Source organism: Phaenicophaeus curvirostris, chromosome 6 (genome assembly GCF_032191515.1).
Source record: "Phaenicophaeus curvirostris isolate KB17595 chromosome 6, BPBGC_Pcur_1.0, whole genome shotgun sequence".
In the NCBI taxonomy this organism is placed as follows: Eukaryota; Metazoa; Chordata; class Aves; order Cuculiformes; family Cuculidae; genus Phaenicophaeus; species Phaenicophaeus curvirostris.
This window is the reverse complement of record NC_091397.1, coordinates 37,024,197-37,044,790: the sequence shown is the minus strand read 5'-3', so window position 1 is coordinate 37,044,790 and position 20,594 is coordinate 37,024,197. Positions and strand designations below refer to the sequence as shown.

The following is a 20,594-nucleotide window of genomic DNA, read 5'->3' as shown; positions in this document are numbered from 1 at the left end:
TTATGTACAGTAGGATATTACAAAGATGTATCTCCTTGACATATGTATATTAATATGCCTCCCAGGTGGTATGAAAATATTTGTCCAAGATGTATTCATTAGTTCCTGAAGTTAATTTTCCAAAAGGTAGGTACTTACTGGAAAGTGTTGTCTTGGGTACCTTACCAAGTAACTGGTAATACAATGAAGTAAAACTTACACATCGTGGAACTGTATTTAATGATTGTTTGGACTTACCAGGTTAAACTTGCCAATTGTTTGTTGTTAATTTTCATTTGATCTGTTTCCCTGCAAATATCTATAGGTGCAGAGGTATCAATTCTCAAACTATTTGTCTGAGATTTTTTATTTCCTCAGCACCTTCTAAGTGTGTCCTGATGTCCCAGCAGTTTTGAAATCTGAAACTGAATAGTCCACTATTTGAATCACTCTTAAAAGTTATTAGTGTTATAACTTAGCATCAACAGAAGTTAGCTGTTGGCCGACTGCTATAAACCTTATGCAGATCTTTCTTTTTTACATCTACATTTGAAAGAAATCCATGTAGCTTTCCATATCACCTGTTGTAGGTTATTTTGATAGTTGTGAAGTCAATATTCTCAAGCATGTAAGTTTTTCTACAGCATAAGAAACAAAATTATTCTAGCAAGATAAAAAATACATTGCAAATCCCTTTCCACAAATAAATTAATTTGTGCTGATTACTCCTTTGTACTTTTGTGGCAAGAGCTGATCCTGTTCTGTCATCTTTTTGTTAGAAACACAGGCTTGCCTGTAACCATTTTTGTAGTACTTGCATTAATTCTGCAACAGGAATAGAGCAGCTGTAGTGCTCATACTTGTAGAAGCTTGAAATCACTTAAAATCAGTTGTGGTAAGATATGTACTTGAGAAGACGTGTCTTTCAGCTGTTACCTGAGTCCTGACAACAGAAGTTTACACGAAATAGATAACATCTAAACTCTGGTGTGCAGTCATGATAAATAAGACTGCAGATTCTAAAGACGTCCGATAGCAACTATGTGGTATTAATAGCCCCTACGCACACATATCACAAGCAAGCAGTTAGACCAACATGCACAGCGAACAGTGAGTTTCATTGTGTTATTTACATGTAACTTAGGCATGTGGTTTTTATCGCTTTTTTTTTCCATTAGAAGGAAATGGTTTAGAAATATACTGTGGTAAAAGGCAGGTCGGCTGTGGTCTAACTGTCCTCAGCTTATCACCTATTCTCATCGCAGCCCACCTCTTCTGAACCAGTTGTGACTGGTTCAGTTTACAGGGTTTTTCCACTAAATAACTAAACCTTCCTGCAAACAAATGACCCAGCACGCAGAAGCCTTAAAACTCCACTTATCCTCTTAGGCTGGTTACAGAGATGAAAATTAGAATCATAGAATAACCAGGTTGGAAGAGACCCACCGGATCATCGAGTCCAACCGTTCCTATCAAACACTAAACCATGCCCCTCAAAGTATTAAAAACTTAATATGAACAGTATATGTTTGTATGAATAAAGTGCAGGGACACATGAGCTGTTGCAGATATAATACTTGCAACAATGTTCTTGAGAAATCCCAGAAGCTGTGAGCTATACTTGGCATGGTTTAAGGTGTGTGTGTGGAAAAAGCATTAGAAGCTGTGTTTTCTCTTTGTTTTCGTATACTGCATGGACAGCATCTTTCAGTTTCATTTATAAGACATGACAACCAGATTTGGGGACCAGTTTTGTGAAAGGAATCTTTTCATTAATGCAGTCAAGTGTTTCTCTAGCAGGGATAAAGGTAGGGGAGACCAGAACAGTAATATCAATGCTGCTGCTGAAATATACAGAAACTGCATTCCAAAAATACCTCTGTAGCTATTTTATTTCACTACGATTAGAGCTTTAACAAGTAATAGTGTGGGGTTTCAGCTGTTTCTCAAAGAAAGTTTGACTAAAGACTAGGCCACATCTGTCTTTGCATCAAAGATTAACATGACATTGAAGGCAGTAATTAGTTGCATGAGCTTCAGTATGCAGATTGTAAAATAGCTTGTAATATATGTTGTTAAAATAGCTGCAGTTGTTAGAACTGAGCCTGACTTATGTTCTCCTCCTTTTGCGATGTCATGAGCCTTAGTAGGCAGTCCTGTTGTGACAGTGCTGTATTTCCCCCAGCTTGTCTTAGGTCTTTGACAGAAAAGATGTAACAGGCTAGATTTTATTGTTCTGTGTGAAAATATTCCTGTTTAAGACACTGAAAAGTAAAAAACTGATAGTTTTAAGGATATAAACTATACTGCAGGCACTTAGCTCTAATCTATCAGTTTGGGGCAGTGTTTTGACCCAAAATGATCAAATGCTTTACCCCAATCCAGTTTTTCACAGAAATTTGAAAATAACTGATTTGTGGAACTTGGAGATGATGAGTTCGAAGTCCAACATCTGAGGTTTTTTTCCTCAATTGTGAAAACATTTTCTCTAGCAGAACTTCAGATTTAAGATTTTGCTCAACCTAAAAATATCTCTCTGAACAGGATGATATTTGAGATCATTGCGGTTTTTTCTTTCTTCTCAGTCTGTGTCACAGTGCTGGTGTGGTGCCTGGTGGATTTCTTCCATTTCTGTATGTGTGCATCTTAGAATTGGTTTTATGCTTCTCTAACTTCTTAATGCAAAAATATTATGTTTGCTTTTTAAAATTGTGTTTAATTGACTCTTAAAGCTTACATCACTTCAGAATATTTAAGTCCTGATTTGATGAATATGTGAGAGTTGTAATAAAATATTGAATGTAAAATTGAACCTGTGAATTTATAGCACAGCAACACTCCTAATTAATCCTTAAGTGCAGTGACAAAACACCTCTGTGCTTTTTATGTCAAAAGCCCCAATACCTCTAAAATTCTGCATGCATGACTACTTTTAGCAGGAGTACATTCCTCATCGTGCAATAAGGACATTGGATTCAAATCCAAGGTATGTAACCTTATTCCTATTGCCCACCTCAATTCAATACTTGGAAAAATTAGCAAAACTAGACCACTATAAAACCACTTATTTTTACACAGCACTAAAGCAAACAAGCCCTATGCTGTAATGTCAAAAAAATATTTGGGGATTTTTTTTTTGTTCTTACATCTAACACTGAAAGCAGGGCAGTCTATATGGATAAGCATATAGCAAAGTGAAGGGAAGATAATTTTGTAAGCCTTTCCTAAACTGGCATTTATGCTTTCTTTCCTTGGCGTTTGGTTGGAGCCCACATTCTGTAGATGAAGAAGAGTACGATGAGATAGTATATGGAGCTCTTCAGAAGAAGGATGATGTATACTAAATATGCTGTCCTGTGCAATATGTGATCTGTAACAAACATAAGACAGAAAAGTTATTTAATGTCAGTATCGTGCAGCCTTCTAAAAGACAGGTAGAACTGGCACTGTGTAGTTTCTTTGCTGCAATTACATTGATTCCAGTGGACGGTGTGTAAACACCTATAGCATCTGATTTTCCCTTGAGTGGGTTTGCACCGCTAATGAGTTCTAGACCAAGACAGTTTCTTAGCACCAGACTGCATCTCAGTCCTCCTGGGCTATTACTCCCTGCAAAGGCAAGAATGTAAGTCTAGTGCTTCCAGCACTATCGCTGGTACCACCATGTTTGCTTGAATCCTTTTGTGTTGGATGTTTGGAACCTAAGTGCTCACAATTGTTCCTAAATCCCACTTTGAACTAAAAGAACATTTCCTTGTCCAAAGTGCTGGGGAGTTTCTGGTCTGATGGAGCATCAGCTGAAGCAGCGAGCACTTAACTATTTCAGGTATTTAAAAAAGTGCCACCTAATACGGGCTAAGATTTCTAGTAGAGCAAACAGCATCTATAGTATCCTGACAAAGCTACCTAACAGAGGTGGAAGAGCCCCTTCTTATAATCCACAACAGAAGTTAATTCAGATTAGCACTGAGGTGTTTTTAAGTTACAGACCCCAGACATAAAATATTTCCTGTACACTAGCTGGAAAGATAATTCTCATGCTGTTCTGAGAATATGTAGCAATATCAAACTCTTGCATGACATGCATCACTCTTCCACATTTAAATACATTTTAATTACCTTTATTAAAAGTTGTGCTGTTTTTAAGATATGTGCTGCAGTCTTCCTTCTGAGAAACACCTACTGGAAAAAGAGTTTAAATGTCCCAGTTAGGCTTTTATTTAATTTTAGCAAACATGAATTGAGAAATAGGGAAAAAAAGAGACAGTACAACAACAATGACATGGAAAGTTAGTATTAAACAACAACAACAAAAGATGTTTGGGATCTGTCTGCAGGGCATATGTCACAAGTAGGATTCATTTGGGAGAGAGAATTTGAAGGGGTAACTGCTCATGGAGAAGTGAGTGGGTATTCGTTGCCATAAGTGAAAGGTTTGCTTTTGCTTTTTCATGAACTAGGCTATTCCTTGGCAGAGTCTCTTTTATTTCGAACCACAGTCAATTTGACTGGCTGATCTTCTCACTGAAGTAGCTGGAGTCTATTTGCTTCTATTATTAGACATGCAGAATAATTTCATTGGATGGGACCTCAATTGATCCATTACTTAATGTTTGTTCAGCCCTAAAGAATAATATTGAGGAGAGTGTGAGCTAAGGTTCCGCTATTGAAAATTTGCTATTTTGATGGTGTTTGTTCTCTAAAATAAACCCTTTTTGTGCTTGAAGTAGAAAATCTGTGTTTATTCTTGCTTATGGTTTTTGTTTGCATTGGTATTTGGGCTTAAGGACATTTGTGTTTCATCCCTAAATGCGTCATCCATTCAAATAAACTTAAAACATATTTTTATCAGAGTGCATTTTGAAAGTTGAAATGTAGTGGTTATTACCGGCCATGCTCTCACTCATTAGAGTGACATCAATTTATAGTAAGTTGAACAGAGGTAGGTACTAAGAAAAGATTAATCTAAACCAATGGCCTCAAGCTCCGCCAGGGGAGGTTTAGGCTGGACATTAGGAAAAAATTTTTCACAGAAGGGGTCACTGGGCACTGGAACAGGCTGCCCAGGGAGGGGGCTGAGTCACCTTCCCTGGAGGTGTTTAAGGCACGGGTGGACGGGGTGCTAAGGGGCATGGTTTAGTGTTTGATAGGAATGGTTGGACTCGATGATCCGGTGGGTCTCTTCCAACCTGGTTATTCTATGATTCTATGATTCTATGATTCAATACAGGTAGGTTTTCTTAAAGATATTACCATGATTTAAAAAATTTATATTGATTATAGGTTACTTTTTTTTTCTTTAAAATAGCATTGTCTTTCAGATTTTTCTTTGCATTATCAATCTTACACCAATTAAATGAGATATCTTATTTTCATACATGTTCATTACCTCACTATTGCTGGACTATAAGTAAGTAATATAGGAAAAGAAATATGTAATAAAAAAGGAGTAAGTAATAAAAAAAAGTAATATGTACAAAAGTATCAAAAAACATCTCAAGCAACCTTGTTTTTAAGTCCTTACTTTTTATAGGTGTTCCTAATGTCAGGGAGTGTCAGAGGGATTTAACCAGTAAGCCACATATAAAAGAGAGGTAAAAACTTCTGTAGACTTGAGAGTAACTGGCACAGCTCAGTGCAGGCCTTTTGGAGTAGGCTAGGTTACACCTGATGAAGTACAAGAACTGCTCTTTTCCTGTTACAAAGAGTGCAGCACAGGGTGGGTTTCTTTTCTTGGGAAAACTTTGGTAGTTATTCCAGTGTGTTTTAGCTATTGTTGTGCCAAAGAGAATGGATATTTTCAGGAATAGTAATAGACAGCATCATTTCTATAATTTTGTTGCAAAGAAAAAGTGATGTCTCTAATACTACATAGAATAAATTTTTTACCTTTTGTAGGCAGTGAATTCCGACCGCTTTCATGCTCATAATTGCAGTTATAGGTCTTGTCTTTATTCTCTTCTGGTACAGTTAACCAGCTGCCAATTGAGTATTTATCCTCTTTTGCGGCCTTCCAAGCATCTCCTTTTACTACATTTTCTGTTATCTCCTTCTCTCCATCGGACCATGTCACCCGAATGACTTCTGGGTAGAATTTCTCAATAAGGCAAACATATGTTATCTTATGTTCATGTTTCTTCTGCAGGATTTCAGAGCTTGCTGGTGGAGCATTTCTCTTATCTGGATTGTTTTTTGGAGAAAAAACATTAACAGAATAGAGAGTTGTAAGATCAATAGTGCACGGCAAATAAATACGCAGCCACAAAATACAAATTCTGAAGAACAACAACTTAAATGTCTCATTAAGAAATGTTTTAGCTCTCTAATTTGTATGAAATACTTAGAATGGGAATAGAAATATCTTGTGTATAAAAGGAATTTTAGGTCATAGGATGTATGAATTAGAGCTGTTGCCATCCTTGAAGTAAAAATAAATATTTGGCGAGCTGGGTGAACCTGGCATTCAAACACACATAATGTTAGATATTATTTCAATGGACCCAAATGGCAAGTGTTAATTTTCAATTAAAATCAGTTAAAATACTGTTTAGAATAATTTGGAATAGAAAATATGACTTCTAACCTTATTTTTAAATGTGTTCTTCTATAGAGAACTAAAATAAATAGCCTTTTATGAGTATGGTACAGAAAATCAAGCTCAAAATAAGAAGAACAAGACTCAGTTCAAAAATTCTAAAGTAATACTCGTTTAGACAATACTGAGTCTTCCAGAGTCCAGACAGCATTTGATCTAAGTCTCGATACTGTGCCGTGTACATGGAGGAATGTTATTGAAGTCCTAAATTGTTTAGTGAACACTAACATCTGGACTGCTTCATTCATGCTTGTTGTCAGGCAGCACATCTAATAGAGGTAGACTAGAGAAGACTAGGCCTACTGTTTAATAGTCTAATACCAAAGTAGATTAAAAAGGATCTCACAAAAGATTTATTATTTTATTATAAACATGAATTTAAATGTGATTATTAAAACCTTAGAAACCTAATTAAAAATGCTTGAAAAATTATTTTTGAGAAATAATAAGAACCTGAGTTATTATAGAAAATATTAATAATCTCCCTTAAAACCTGAGTTAGAAAACTCCAGGTGACTGTGCGAGAGCCTATATCCCACAGTCTTCCAAGCAGTACTGATGTCAGAAAGTGTATTTGTCTGCACAAGTCTTTGACAATTATTAAACAATAGTAGTATTTCCTTAAAGAGCTTTGTTAATTTATTTGGTAAGAGGAATTTAATATTTCTTTATAATGTTTATGCAAAACCAACAGCATGAAAATTTCGTCTGCAGAATGTTAAAGGTAAACCACTGACCTTCCAAATCTTTGCAGTTTTATGTCCCCAGTGTAAGTCACCACCCCTAATTAATGAAAATCTGCTACATCTAATTAATTTTTTAAAAGCTGATATTAATTTTGTTATTTTTGGGGGGTGAAAAAGGGCAAGAAAAATCTATTGTTGCCTTTTTAAAAGACTTGCTATGTATTTGCCTACTGAAGATCTTGTTAAAGACAGGAAAATGGAATCACACAATGCTCTGGACCCCAAAGGCAATGCTGTTCCTTTAATACTAGATTTGCTTAAATGTTAGAATTAACACATCTGAAAAGGAAAAGCCTAAACTAAAGCAGAAGAACATGCTATATCTAGATAACATCTCTATATCCAAATAGCTTCTCTATCCACACCAGCATGATGAACTTTGTGAAACACGCTCAGCATGAACATACGTGAATATATATTTTAAATGAGAAGAAAGCTGTTTCCACAAAATAACTGTAGGTAATCTCCATTTCATTTACCTCTCTGGATTAAACCTTAATTTATTAGGAGGAGTCCACATAATCCACATTTTGTCTACACAGAGAAGATGTTTTGATATTGTAAAAGTGATAATAAATTTAAAAGCCTGCAGTAGTTAAACACGAACTTCTACAGTGTGTGCACAGGCAGTGTCCATGGGCAATTATTTTTGTCTATGCTTAATGGCAAGTGAAGACTAGATATAATTTTCAAAATTGACTGTATTATATAGAAGATATTGCTCAAGACTTTTTTTTTTTTTTTTTTAAGGCAGCAGAGAAATTTTAGGTGTTCATCTCCTTACACCACTCTTTCTATTTAGGTTCCTATGTAAATCTTTGCCACTGAATTTGAGCAGCTCGATGCACAGTGCTTAGTCTAGTTTAATTTAGATGCACAAGTGTAGTCTAGCCACCTGGTGAAATTTTCATGTATTGGGAGAAAGCATGTTAATATAAACATGCATTGTCAAAAAGCTTCCAACTTTTTCTAAGTGATCTGGCTATTCTATAACAATCTTCTACATTGCATTCCCCTTAAAACAACTTAGTGATTCTTTCAAGTATTTCATACTTGGTCTTTAAGAACAAGGATGACAAAAGCGTAAGGCTATCTACCATCAAAAATTTTCTTCATTTTGGGGATTTGTCATTGAAATGAAGATATGGATTGAGTTTTGTTATAGCAGAAATAAAATAGCTAACAATTTTACAAGTCTCTTAACATTAATTTAGGAGTTAATTTTATGTTCTTTATGCATCAGTCCTCCCAGGGATGCAAGGTTAAACTAATTTCTAAAATTATTTATTTTTTCCAGAGTAGTGTATGTTCTGAAGACCCTAATGTAGCTCCTGTCACAGTGATATTGCACTGTGAAATGCCTCACGACTATTTTAGATGTCTTTCAGAATTTCAAAGCTTAGTAAATTACCCTGAATAATTTCAGTAGGCTAAAATTTAATTGTCTAATTTGATGTTATTCTCTTGGATTATCGAATCTAAGTAGAAAGACAGAGAGAGATGCTTTCAGCTGCTAGTTCATCCTGCCTGTTTTAAAGCCTCTTGCTCAGATGGAATTATTTCCACCGCTGTAATTTCCAGTGTCTTTCCATTTACTATAAAAAGACCCTGGGCGCTTAGCTTAAATGAAACACCTAAATCATATCACAAAACTAAGGAAGTGAATAACTGCTTGAATAACTGCAACTATGTGCATATATGTAAGTCTCTCATGTATACACAGATACCTTAAAGAGCTGTCAACCTCCACTCCAAAGATATCCTATTACAAAATGTAAAAAAATAAGTAATTGAAATCACTTACTAGAGATGATGAGTTTTGTGCTAGAACCAAATATCTTGTTGAACCCCCACTGGTACATTCCTTTATAGAAAGTGCTTGGAAAGTTTTGGCTGGACAAGGACCAGATTTAACAACCATCATATGAACAAAAAAGTCTATTCATTGGGCTACATGAGTGTAGAAAAATTGAATTGAATATCACCTAATGCTGCTATTCCCAAAGAGCCTTTAGTGATATGAACTTTAAATTCAGTTTCAAGGTGATGTTTGCCATCACTTGTTTAAAAAAATACCAAAAGGAACCCAGAACGTTCTTTCCCAAGGACAGGGATTGAGCTACCATATTTTCTGTAGGTGTTTTTTTTTCCTAGAAAATAGTCATTTTTTTCTGCAATGGTGAGTTTTTTGATCACACAATGTAAAACACATGCTTGCCAGGGCACTGTTTAAATGAATTTATGAAAGACAGTCCTGAACAGCAACAAATCCTCTCAAGCCTAGCCAGGGGACATTTACTCGTTTTGACCATGATCCTCTGCCTATTGTAATAAGCTTAAATGGATGCAGGGTTGGGACTACCCTCGAATCCTGCCGTACTTGCCTACAAAGTACTATTGCAGGTAGTCAGTAGTGAAACGCAACATCACATGTGCATCTCTCTATGCTATAGAGAAGCATCAAATTCCATTACTCCCGTGCGTGTTCTTCCCCGGGGCCTTCTGGCTTCTCCCCAGGGAAAACCATGTGTACCTTGCATGAAATCTTGATGACAGTGAAGCCTATGGCAAGATTTCTGAAGGTCCAGGATTTCCCTCCACATTTTAATCTTTGGTTTATTTACTGTCTGCCTGCAGCTAACCAGTGCTACTGTGCATGCAAGAGAGCTCAGTTCCTCTTCTCTGGAATCAATCAGCTTTGTTAAGACAAATCCATGGGGAAAGACATTCCTCTTGACTAAACAGAGAGATATGGAGCTTCAGCCTTGCTTTAGGGGATCTGTTGGCACAATGTTTTCCCCTTGCTGTGAGACCAAGGGAGATTCTACAGTCACGTTTCTGATTTACGCTGGCCCAGCTGCTTTGGGCAGTAAGCTTTGCACAAGGGAATGAACTGATGTAGCCCTAAGCATCCAAAAAAAGTTATATTTCAGCAGTTTACAGTTTGTGTGAAGTCCTATAGTTTATGCTGAATTCTCTTATACAAGCATTTGGGTGCTAAAAAAATAAATTTGGCTGCTGCGAAGTCCACATTACTTTTCTGTATTATACTTTTAAATCTGTATTTTAATCTGTATCATTATTTTAAAACAGCATATTTTCTTAGATACTGAAGAACTTACCAGAAACGATAAGCTTTGTGCCAGTTCCAAAGACTTTCATATAGGTAAGCACTGCATGTAAGTGCTTTACAAAATCCCACCTAGTCTCAATGTTTCTAAAATGGCATTTTGTGTCCTAGCCCAACCCCATTTTCTTACTAGAAATGCACCTGATTTCTGTAATTAAAACTTTCCTTGCAAAATAATATATGGATGAACCTGTGTGTGCTCATACAACAGATTTCACTTATGTTGGTCTTTCAGATTGAAAAAAATAAGCTTGTATGTACATAGAAATAAGGATTTGGAATACTGACAAAATGGAGGTTGGAGCCCAAATTTAACAGTGGGCATTCGAAATCATGGAAATATTTAAGCAGATCCTGTGCACCTGAGATCTGTAATTTTCTAGACTAAGACTCCTTCAGCATCCCCTGAGATTTCTATGGAAAATTTGAGGAACAGTAAAGGCTGTCACCTTGACAATGTGTGAAATAATGCGTGTGTATATACATCTGTGTATGAATAGATATCCTTCATCAAGAACCTAGTGCTGCACGCTATCACCAATTCAAGCTGATCTTTTTGTACATGGTTTTAGGGTAACAGAGAGCATACAGGTGAATAGTCATACACTGAAAGTTGGTTTAATCCTGCTTCAGGTACTACGTAAATAAATTTAAATATAATCTATCTTTAGGAAACATGTAGTTTATAATATAAAATTACAAAAGTTATGGCTTTTTTTGAACTCTGAACTTCAATGCATTTCATGAATATAAGTTAGATACTGCAGTAATATTTAGAAGATAGCATTTTAAGAAATCAAATATTGCTGCCACATTTTCTGCTATGAAATTATTTCCTAAAAATGCTAATAGATTGCTATTTTTATCAGTTCAGAATAAGTTAGCAATATGCTTGTGAGTTGCCGGGAAGACCCAGCTGCATCTGTAGCAGAAGAGATGGCAGAGGGAAACCAGCCCTGCACTACCTGAGCAAGCTACCTGGTTCTGTGTTTAAAGAAAAAAATGGAGTTGGAGAGGCTGGTTCAGTCGTTGGTTTTGTCTGTGCTTCCCTTTTGTGACCTTGTGAGTGCCTAAATTACCAGGAAAGGTACTTACAGAAGGATCCTTTATTGCCAGTTTATGTTGTGTTAATATTCCTGTTCTGCTGTAGGCTTCTAAAAACACATCTATTTCACCAAATGCAAATACAAAACCAGTCTCTCAAATCCCAGCCATTCTGTTACCTGTATTATTGCAAGTCTTGAGCAACTTTCTTTTAGTCAGAACTAATTAAAAGAGGCCAACAAGAAAAAAATCAAGTTAATTACAAGTTGATGGGAGTTTGGCTCCTTATATATGTGCCTCTTTCAGTGTAGAACTGGGAAAAGATTCTGCTCAAGTTCAAAGTCTGATAATTCAATTGAATGAATGTCATTTATCCCAAGTCCTGGTTTTTGCCATTTTTTTCTTTAAGAGTAACTTAATGAGCTAATGTGGGAAGACTGTCCGCTGAAAACACAAGCTATGATGAAATGCCTGATCTAAAGCAAGATGTAAATACAGCCATTTTAGTCTATTAATCGATCAGAAGCCTTGGCCCACATAAAGACAAAATCCTATAGAAGCAGAATGATGACTTTAAGTAATTTATTTTAAACTGTAGATACTAAAAGCATGGCAACTACCCTATTAACAAGGTAAGGATTTTCAATAAAGGCAACATGCTCATCCTGACATGCATATTTCTATTGAATTCTAGTTATGATTTACTTAGTCTTTGTCGCATAAATCATTAAAAACAACCTTTGCTTGAAATGCTAATATAAGTTTATATATTTAACCTGGCTTAAAGCATTTGGTGGCAATATTTCCTCTGCCTTGTGTTTGTGTAATTGTTTTCTCCGGGATTATGGCTATTAAAGCACATTTAGTGGGAAAAATAATGTTTGTCCTCCACTTTCCATTAAAATCAATGACTCTGCAGGAAGAGCAAGAGATGGTTTGCTTATTTGTGTGTGTGTTATTAAGCAATAAGAAGAGCTTATGGAGGTACTATTTTTGTTTATGGCCAAAGTGCCATGTGCATAACAAAAATAATTAGGGATAGATTATTTCATTCTCACTGGCCTAATTTAAAAAGGATTTTGCAGATGGCTGTTGCATATTGCTCTTTGTATCTGTATTGGGAAGCGGTTTCCTTTATTTATGCTTAATTCACGGCTGCTTGATTCCGTGCTTATTCCTTCAGTACAGATGAAGGAAAGAACAGGCATTCTGGAAACTACTACAGGGCACTTCCCATCACGTTTCCAAGAAGGACTGTGATTAAAAATGACTCAAAATAGCTCCTTTCCAGAAATGTTTGTGATCCTAAACTGCTGCATGACAAACACAAAAAGGCTTACTGTAGGAATGATGAGCCAAGGAGGAGAATTCCACAAAAGGATAGTGCAGCTGAGGCTCTAATTGGACTGAATGCTCTGTGGGACACTATGACGCTCATCTAAATGATGGCTCTCAAGCTCCTATAGCTTATTATATGGAAAATAGCATGTAACTTACCTGACACAATGAGCTTTGTACCAGTGCCAAAGACCTTGTGGTAATACTCAATCACAGTGAATGATGTCTTTGCAATAACAGTACAGCTAAGTTATCTTTATATGGATGAATAGTATCCTTTAAAGAAAATCAGATTTGCTGTATAATAGGTTTTTAGAAAAGTAAAAAAGGAGCAGCAGCATAAGCTAAAAAAAGGTGTGGAGGTTTTTTGAGGAAATGCATGTTGTTAAATGGGAAGGATTCATCTCAACTAATTATAGTCTTCTGAAAGTTTAGGTGGACAGTGCAAACTGAGCACCTGTGTTCCATCTCTCCTTTCTGGAAAGAGACAGCACCAGCGGAATATCAGTTTGATCAGATATTGGCCAAATGATTTGCTCCTCATGCACACCCATAAAATCAGACCTAGAACTGGTGGGTATTATGCTGAGATCTGAGCAGCACAAGACCCCTGACCAATATTTTTGTTGTCAGGATCATGAAGCAAAACCCTTCATAGACTGGAATCAAACCTCCCACTAATCAGATCCACCATTCTCAGACGGTAAAAATTAGGCAAACTCTTTTCATCCCAGGCACTTAGCTGAGCTGCAACACAGGCAACTATCAAAGCACTAGAACTTTACGCAAAGTGAAATAATTTTGATAAGAACATCAGGACTTTTTGAGTTTGACATTCTTCCTTAACAATACTAAACTTATAATAAGTGATTTCTGCAAAAGCTAGAAAGAGGAGCAGCCTTTCAACTGTGCATATCTTCAGACCGTTCTGGGCAAATCTCAGATAACTCCTTACATTTGGCAGAGTGATACGTAGTCCTAAAGAAAAGTGTTTTGCTTTTCAAAGAGTTTCAGTAACCCAAAGGTTTGACTCTTTTCTTTGAGAATGAATTAGATATCATAAAGATTAAATGTACATATTTAAAGACAAAAACATCTTTCAATTCTGTAAGTGCTATCTTTGCCATATTTAAATATATCATTAACAAGAAAATACTATTGAGGTTAATTATACATCTGTGCTGCAATAATTGTTGTGTTTGCCCCATTTCATGCAAAAATATAAACCCATTATATTGTGTTCTGCGTATGGAAATGCTGTTTAAGTGGAAAATCCTGTACAGCATTCAGTAGGGTTTAACACTAGCAAGAACTACAATAGCAGAACACTTTACACAGCCAGGATCTAACTATATCAAAAAGCATTTTAGAAGTAGTTAAGTTTTACATTTTGTACTTACTTGAAACAATAAGCTTAGTCCCACTTCCAAATATTTTGGTATCAGCGTCCCCCAGTATGATAATGCTTAGCAATATCCCCTGCACTGCCCTTCTCTTGCGTAGGCTACAGAAAATGTCTCTCTGATTTAGACTTTGGTGACAAACCTGGTCTAGTGCAACAGCTAAATTTTCAACTTTGACTGGAATGTTATTTTAAGAAATACTTTAATTTTTGCAGTGAGTAAAAAGTTCAGTTTTTTAAACCCAGCATTTTCTGAGAAGAAGTCAGTGCCGGGCATTTGTTATAACCATATACTAATCCTTTTAGCTCTGGGATTACTCTAACAAAGAGCTGTTGCTTCTGGTCTGCTAGGTTTTCTCTGAAACAACCTCTATTTGTGGTTTTAAGATGAAATGTTGTTGCATTATGATTCCGAAAGGAAATTGAGAAAGTTGTTTTTTGATTAAAATATATGAGTAAACAATCTTTTTTTTCTTAAGCATCTTATCTTGTGAATTACTTATTGTATAAAAGTACCTTAACTAAACTTTTATCAAACTTGTATTTTGAAGCTCATATTTTTAAATGCAAAGTTGTTATTCTAAATGAAACTAACTGACACATGTAACCAAGTTCATCATGCCTTTGGTAAATGGATATGCTGTCATCTTTTTGACAAAAGCAGCTACCTCTGCACAGGCACAATTTAATTACAAAGTGCAGCAGAGAGAATTTTTTTTGGCAGAGATATGGATAACATTACAAATCTCTCTGGAAGTCTCTTCTGTTTTTTTATGATTTGACTTAAATATAGTCAGCTTGGTTATACGTATTTTCAGAGGAGTATACTGTAGGCATTGCTATATACTTTATACTGAAAAAAGCATTCATTTTATTGATTGCAGAGCTTCACTACAATTAAGAATAATGCATAGCTTTGCCACAGTTAAGAATAATACAAATGCAGGAGCAAACCATTTACTTTCAGTAGGGCCAGGAGCTAGAAATTCTTTACCAGGCAGTTTTCCTTCACAGTCAACTTAGACTGAACCATCTCTATCAAGAAGCAGCTTTTTGCATTTCTCACTTGCTGTTATGAAGCTAAACTTTGAAGCAGGTCACTGCTTTCCTAGAACAGCAATTAATCCATCCTAGCATTTAAATTTAACCTGTCTCATTTTTCCATTCCCCCGTCCTAAATAAGTGTTCAGTAATTGTTCTGGAGGCAATCTCTCAGTTCATTATGTTGGTACTTTTATTGATCATCAATCTACCCAACTGGGGCACCCCACACAGATTACACATAAAACATCATTTTTTCAGGTAGAAATTAACTTTCCTACAGTCTCTCATTCTTGATTATCTGAGAACTTGAATGACTCTGTGAAAATAAGATCAATAATAGTAATGATACTTACCAGAGATAATTAGCTTGGTTCCCGTGCCAAAGTATTTGATCCAGGTGGTCCACATTATGTTTTGGCTTTGCAATAATCTACCGTGCTTTCTTGCTGTGTCGCTGTTGAGGAAAATCCCATTTTTTTTCCCAGTCAACCCTGGGAGACAGCATGAAGGCCTGACCCTTTTCTTCTGGGAGGATGTCAGGAATTTCAGACTTGCATATGTTTTTTTCAGCTGATATCTAATACCTCTTTCCTAAAATGTTGCAGATTTCTTAGATATGCCCTCACACTTAATACCTCAGAATTAAGTGAAGGTTTCTCCTCAGTTTTACACAGACAAATAGGTGCACAGGGTTGTGTGTATTAAAACCCACATACTTTCAAGCAATGATCCTGCTTGTTCCCCAAGAGGTACACCCCCTCTCACCTGCAATTAAGCGGCATCAAGTGTTACTAGCTTGAAGTTCATTTTCAGTTGTCTTAATACAATTCAGTAGAGCGAAAGGAGGGAGAGCCAGCACTATAAGCATCGCTAATGTGTCCATGTGTTGCAGGTTGCATTTTCTGCCTCTGCTATGTAGTTACTGTCTGCTCAGCTCCTGGAATCAGTCAAGGTTCTGCAACAGCAGCTCACTGGCAGCTTTTTATGTACTAGCTGGTGGCAGGAGGAGGTTTTTCCTTTGCACATGGGTTTCTTACAAAACAGCCCAAGATAACATCAGAGGAGTCACCACTACGGTTGATTGAACAGCCTCCATGCTTAGTTTGCTATTTAAAAGAAACCGAGTGCTTCTGGGATCTCATGTGGCATACTGACTGCAGAGTAACCTTATGAAATTACTATTTGTGCCTAAAGGGAGGAACTAGACTGAGGGTAAAGGTCTTTCAATCGAAGTAGGTGTAATAAAAGCAGTCCTCTACTCTGAAGGTGTGGGCAGGAACATTGTAATAGCAACCACAAGCAATGGCAGGAGTGATTCAGGCAGACAGTGGTGCTGACTGGTGCTTATCCTGCCATGTCCTTAGACACACAGCGAAGGAGGCCACCACCATCTCACCTGCAGTTGCTGGGACTTCTAGGTTATGACAGTAAGTTGCTGAGAGGTCTCATGAGAAGAAATAAAGTAAAACACCTACTATTGTAGGCAGCTTGTCTAATTTCCCTGTATGATCTGGGCTTGAAAGTATAAGAAAGGCAAAACTGACCTTTTGGAGACCTGATATGTATTTGAAATTTTTGTGTAAGTTTTTCATCCTATCAGACTAATCTTCTTTAATGAGTTACACTTCAACAAGCCGAACGAGGAAAGTATCTGGCTACCGCATAAATATTAAGGAGAGGCTTGATGAAAAATGTCTGAGGATGAATTTCTCAGTCACGAAGGTCAGGACGTGCCTTGAGGCTAGGAGGGATGCATTGCTTACATATCAAATGTTGGTCTTAAATATAGAAAGCTCTCTTCTTTGGTACTAGCTTTAGTAACTCTTGTCTTCAGCTTTCGGGTAATTCAGATACATCACTACTATGATGTAGTGATGTAGTGAAATGCAGACATTAATAAGCAAGAAGGAAGAGGAAGGGGGATGATACAGCTCCACAGAAAAATGCATAAAAGTTCCCACCTCCAGATTGCAGCAGAAATAAACAGAAAATCATACTCCTCCAACAGCTACTAACTTTTAAGTGAAAATAACACTGCTTTTTCTTTGTTTAAAATTTTACAAACATTCAGGCTAAAGTTCTCTATTTCAGTTTTCTTTGTCATACCAAAGGCTTAGTAGAGCTCCAGTACAATATGCTGACCTATTTCTGGGAAAAACAATATGGAAAAATCTCCCTTTACATTAAATAAATCCTTGCAACCAGTTCACGGACATGCTTGAACAAAGAGGAAGAAAGGGTGGAATGCAGAGGATGGGTTAGGCATTGGACTTTCACCATTCCCTTTATGCTTCACACTTGCTTGGTCAAAATTTCTAGCTTTTGGCAGCTGATGTTTCCAAGGCATCAGAAGCACCAACCATATTGTGCATCTCTGGAGCCTGTGTGTGAGGCTAAGCAGCTCATCCATGTCAAGGAGAGTGAGTTGGGATCTTTCAGGTTGTTTATGGCTGAGACACTGAATGAGTATTTGTCTAGGTGTCTTCTGAGTTTCTGTGCCAGCACGTGCAATAGTAGGTAGCAGTGTCATCTGGAATGATGTTGTTCATGATAAAAGTGCACAGTTGCTGGTGAGAAAAATTTTCCACTGTGTACCTGTAGACTTGGGAGCCATCATCTACTACTTTTGCCCCTGAAAAATAGAACAATAATGTCTCTGGAGATCATATCAGATGGAGTGAAGAAACAGGGGGAGTGGCCCAGTTACAGTCTTGTGGTTCAGATGTTGAGGGAGGGGTTTTTGCCCTGATGATCTTTGAGTTTCTACCATGGTGAGGATCCCAGTAGGCACAGTAGTAAGTAGCAGCGTCATCTGGAGTTACATCTTTTATTGTAAGAACACACCGTTTCTGTCTTGAAACATTTTCAACAATGTACCTGTCTGCTCGAAATCCACTTTCAACTGAAATTTGCCCTCCTGAAAAGAACAGTAACCTCTCTGGAGCTTTACCCTCCTTCTGCTGATACCAGTGTATGACGGTACTATCAAAATTTGCTAATGATTGAATTTCACATGTCATACGTGCACTTTTTGCGAACTTGGTGATGGATATAGGGCTCTGCACAGGAGTTTCTTGTGCAAATCCATCTAGAAAAAAGGATAAAGGATGTCATTAGCTGGAATTCATGGATGTAGGAAGATGCCTATTAGCACAGCCATGGATGCCTGTGAGGAAAGGTAAGAAAATAAGAAAGGACTTACAAGACCAAGCAGCTGTGGCCACGAGCGCTGTCAGCAGCAGCATGTTTGCTTGTCACACTCTCCTGTCGCTGAGATTCAGAGAAGGGTGAAATGGACCCCAGATGGAGACAGGGTTGTGTGGGAGGAGGAGGGGCCTCTCCTGAGCAGTGTTCTGTGATGGGTCTTCTGTGTGCAAGCAGATGGGGCACATTTGCAGAAAATCTGGTCCAGGCTGGCAAGTACTAAAATTGGTTAGAAGGTTGTAGTCTTGTCTACTTTTCAGGTAAGTATGAGAAACTCTGGTAAATCCAAGGTTTGTGAACCTTGAAAACTTGAGCCAGAGCCAATGAAGAAGGGCTGTGAGTGAAACTCCAGCTGTGTATGAGGGCATAAAGGTTTCAGCCTGAAGTTCACACTACTGGGTGGTGAGTGCATGCCATCACCCACAGGGGTGTGGAGAGGTGACTGGGGCAGCTGCACTGCAGGGATGCACCTCCACCTTGGTTTTGAGTGTGGGAGGAAATGCACCACCACAGGGTTTCTGTTTCAAAGCTCAGATGAGATGCAAGCACTTCTTGGAAAGGAAGATGTGAAAACAAACATGAGCCCAGAGAGGGCTGCTGTCAACAGCTGTTACAGAGGGGGATATCAATGAGCAGGGCTGGTACTGCAGAGTGCTGCCCTGTGTCCGGTGAGCCTGGGCTGCAGCTCACTGGATGCAAGGGAGACAAGATGCTTTGTCCTCCGCCCTGCTCACAATCAGCCACTTGCAGCAAGCCAGCGGTAAGTACATGTTGCTGACTGGCTTTGAAAGATGCCCATGAGCGCAGGGCTTCAGGGAGAGGCAAGCAAGGAGAGACACCTGCTTCTGCATGGTGGCAATGGGAGGGTCCCTCTCTTTCCAGTGAAGGACTATGGTTCTGTTTAATTTTCTGTCAGGCCACCCTGAGGGGAATGAAAAGAAGAAATGGCTTAAGGACTGGCAGGCACAACAAAGTGACAAGGAAGAGAGAGCTATAAAAAAGACTTAAATGTGAAAGGAAAAAGATGCAGAGTAAAGATTACTTGTCCCAGTAGTGTCCCGTGACAGTCTCCTGTGTGGGCAACCATAGTTAATCAGAGTGAAAACTGCTGGCAATTGAACGCTGAGAATCTGAAATCAAGCCTTTGTCACCAAAAACTACTGGGATATGTGTAAAACAGTAGTAGAAATGCATCAGGCTCTTGATCACAGATGACGAGTAAAGGAATATAGTAGTGACTGGGTCTCACATAATTACATGTCTAAATTACAGATGCCATCTAGGTTTTGTATTATAGCTTTCTAACACAGCAGATCTCCCAGTAGACTTATTTACAGATCAAATTGATGGTGTCTATGCCAAGAGGACGCATGCAGTAGATGTAGCGTCCTTCAATGATTTACCTTTCCAGACCCAACAGACTTGTCACTGATGAAATTTACCGATAGCTTCATCATACAGAGCTATCTAATTATCTTCTGCTTTGTAAATCCATACTGACTACTCCCAATCACCTTCTTCAACTTCATGTTTCTGGAAATGATCTCCAGGATTAGTTGCTCCATCAGCTTCCCAGGGATTGAGATGAAACCATCCTCCCTGTAGTTCCCCAGGTCTTCCTTTTTGTCTTTCCTGAAGATAGAAGCAGCATTTGCTGCCTTCTAGTCTTCAGGAACCTGTGCTGATTGATGTGACCTTACAAAGATAATGGAGAGTGGCTTTGCAATGGCATTGACCAGCTGCCTCACCACTTCTGGTTGCATCCTGTCAGGCGCAATGGACTTACTTATGTTCAGTTTAAGTGCTCACTAACTCGATCCTCATCCACCAAGGGTTCGTATTCCTTGCTCCAGACTTCCCCTTTGGTCTCTGGGGCTGTGATTCTTGAAGGCCAGTCTTAAAGGTGAATACTGAAGCAAAGAAAGCATTGAATAGCTTAGCCTTTTCTACGTCAGTTATCAGCAGTTTTCCTGCCCTGTTCAGCAGCTTTCCTTAGTCTTTCTTTTGCTGCTGATGCACTTGCAGAATCCTTTCTCATCTCTCTGTACGTCTTTTGACAAATTCAACTCAACCAGCTTTCCTGCACACCTCTTCTCCCCAGGGCTCTATCCG

General features: G+C 37.9%; 1 protein-coding gene across 2 annotated transcripts; it reads right to left on the bottom strand.

Annotated features, from left to right (window-relative positions):
* Nucleotides 1-2,935: 2,935 nt before the first annotated feature.
* TARP (TCR gamma alternate reading frame protein) lies at nt 2,936-18,547 on the bottom strand. Of its 2 annotated transcripts, XM_069859811.1 has the most exons (6): nt 18,481-18,547; nt 18,054-18,366; nt 15,632-15,681; nt 5,869-6,159; nt 4,099-4,158; nt 2,936-3,349 (listed from the first exon to the last, which is right to left on the bottom strand). In XM_069859811.1, the coding sequence occupies exons 1-6, from the start codon at nt 18,521-18,523 to the stop codon at nt 3,216-3,218; spliced, it is 891 nt and encodes a 296-aa protein (XP_069715912.1). In that variant the 5' UTR covers nt 18,524-18,547; the 3' UTR covers nt 2,936-3,215. The 2 variants fall into 2 exon arrangements, with proteins under 2 accessions (XP_069715912.1, XP_069715913.1); XM_069859812.1 differs by lacking the exon at nt 4,099-4,158.
* Between the last annotated feature and the right edge of the window lie 2,047 nt (nt 18,548-20,594).

Coding starts and splice junctions, on each gene's coding strand:
- TARP (XM_069859811.1), bottom strand. CDS start 18,523: ATGCTGCTGCTGACAGCGCTCGTGGCCACAGCTGCTTGGTCTT. Junction 18,367..18,480: donor GGCCACAGCTGCTTGGTCTT/GTAAGTCCTTTC, acceptor CCTTTTTTCTAG/ATGGATTTGCACAAGAAACT. Junction 15,682..18,053: donor TACTGTGCCTACTGGGATCC/TCACCATGGTAG, acceptor AAACATAATGTG/GACCACCTGGATCAAATACT.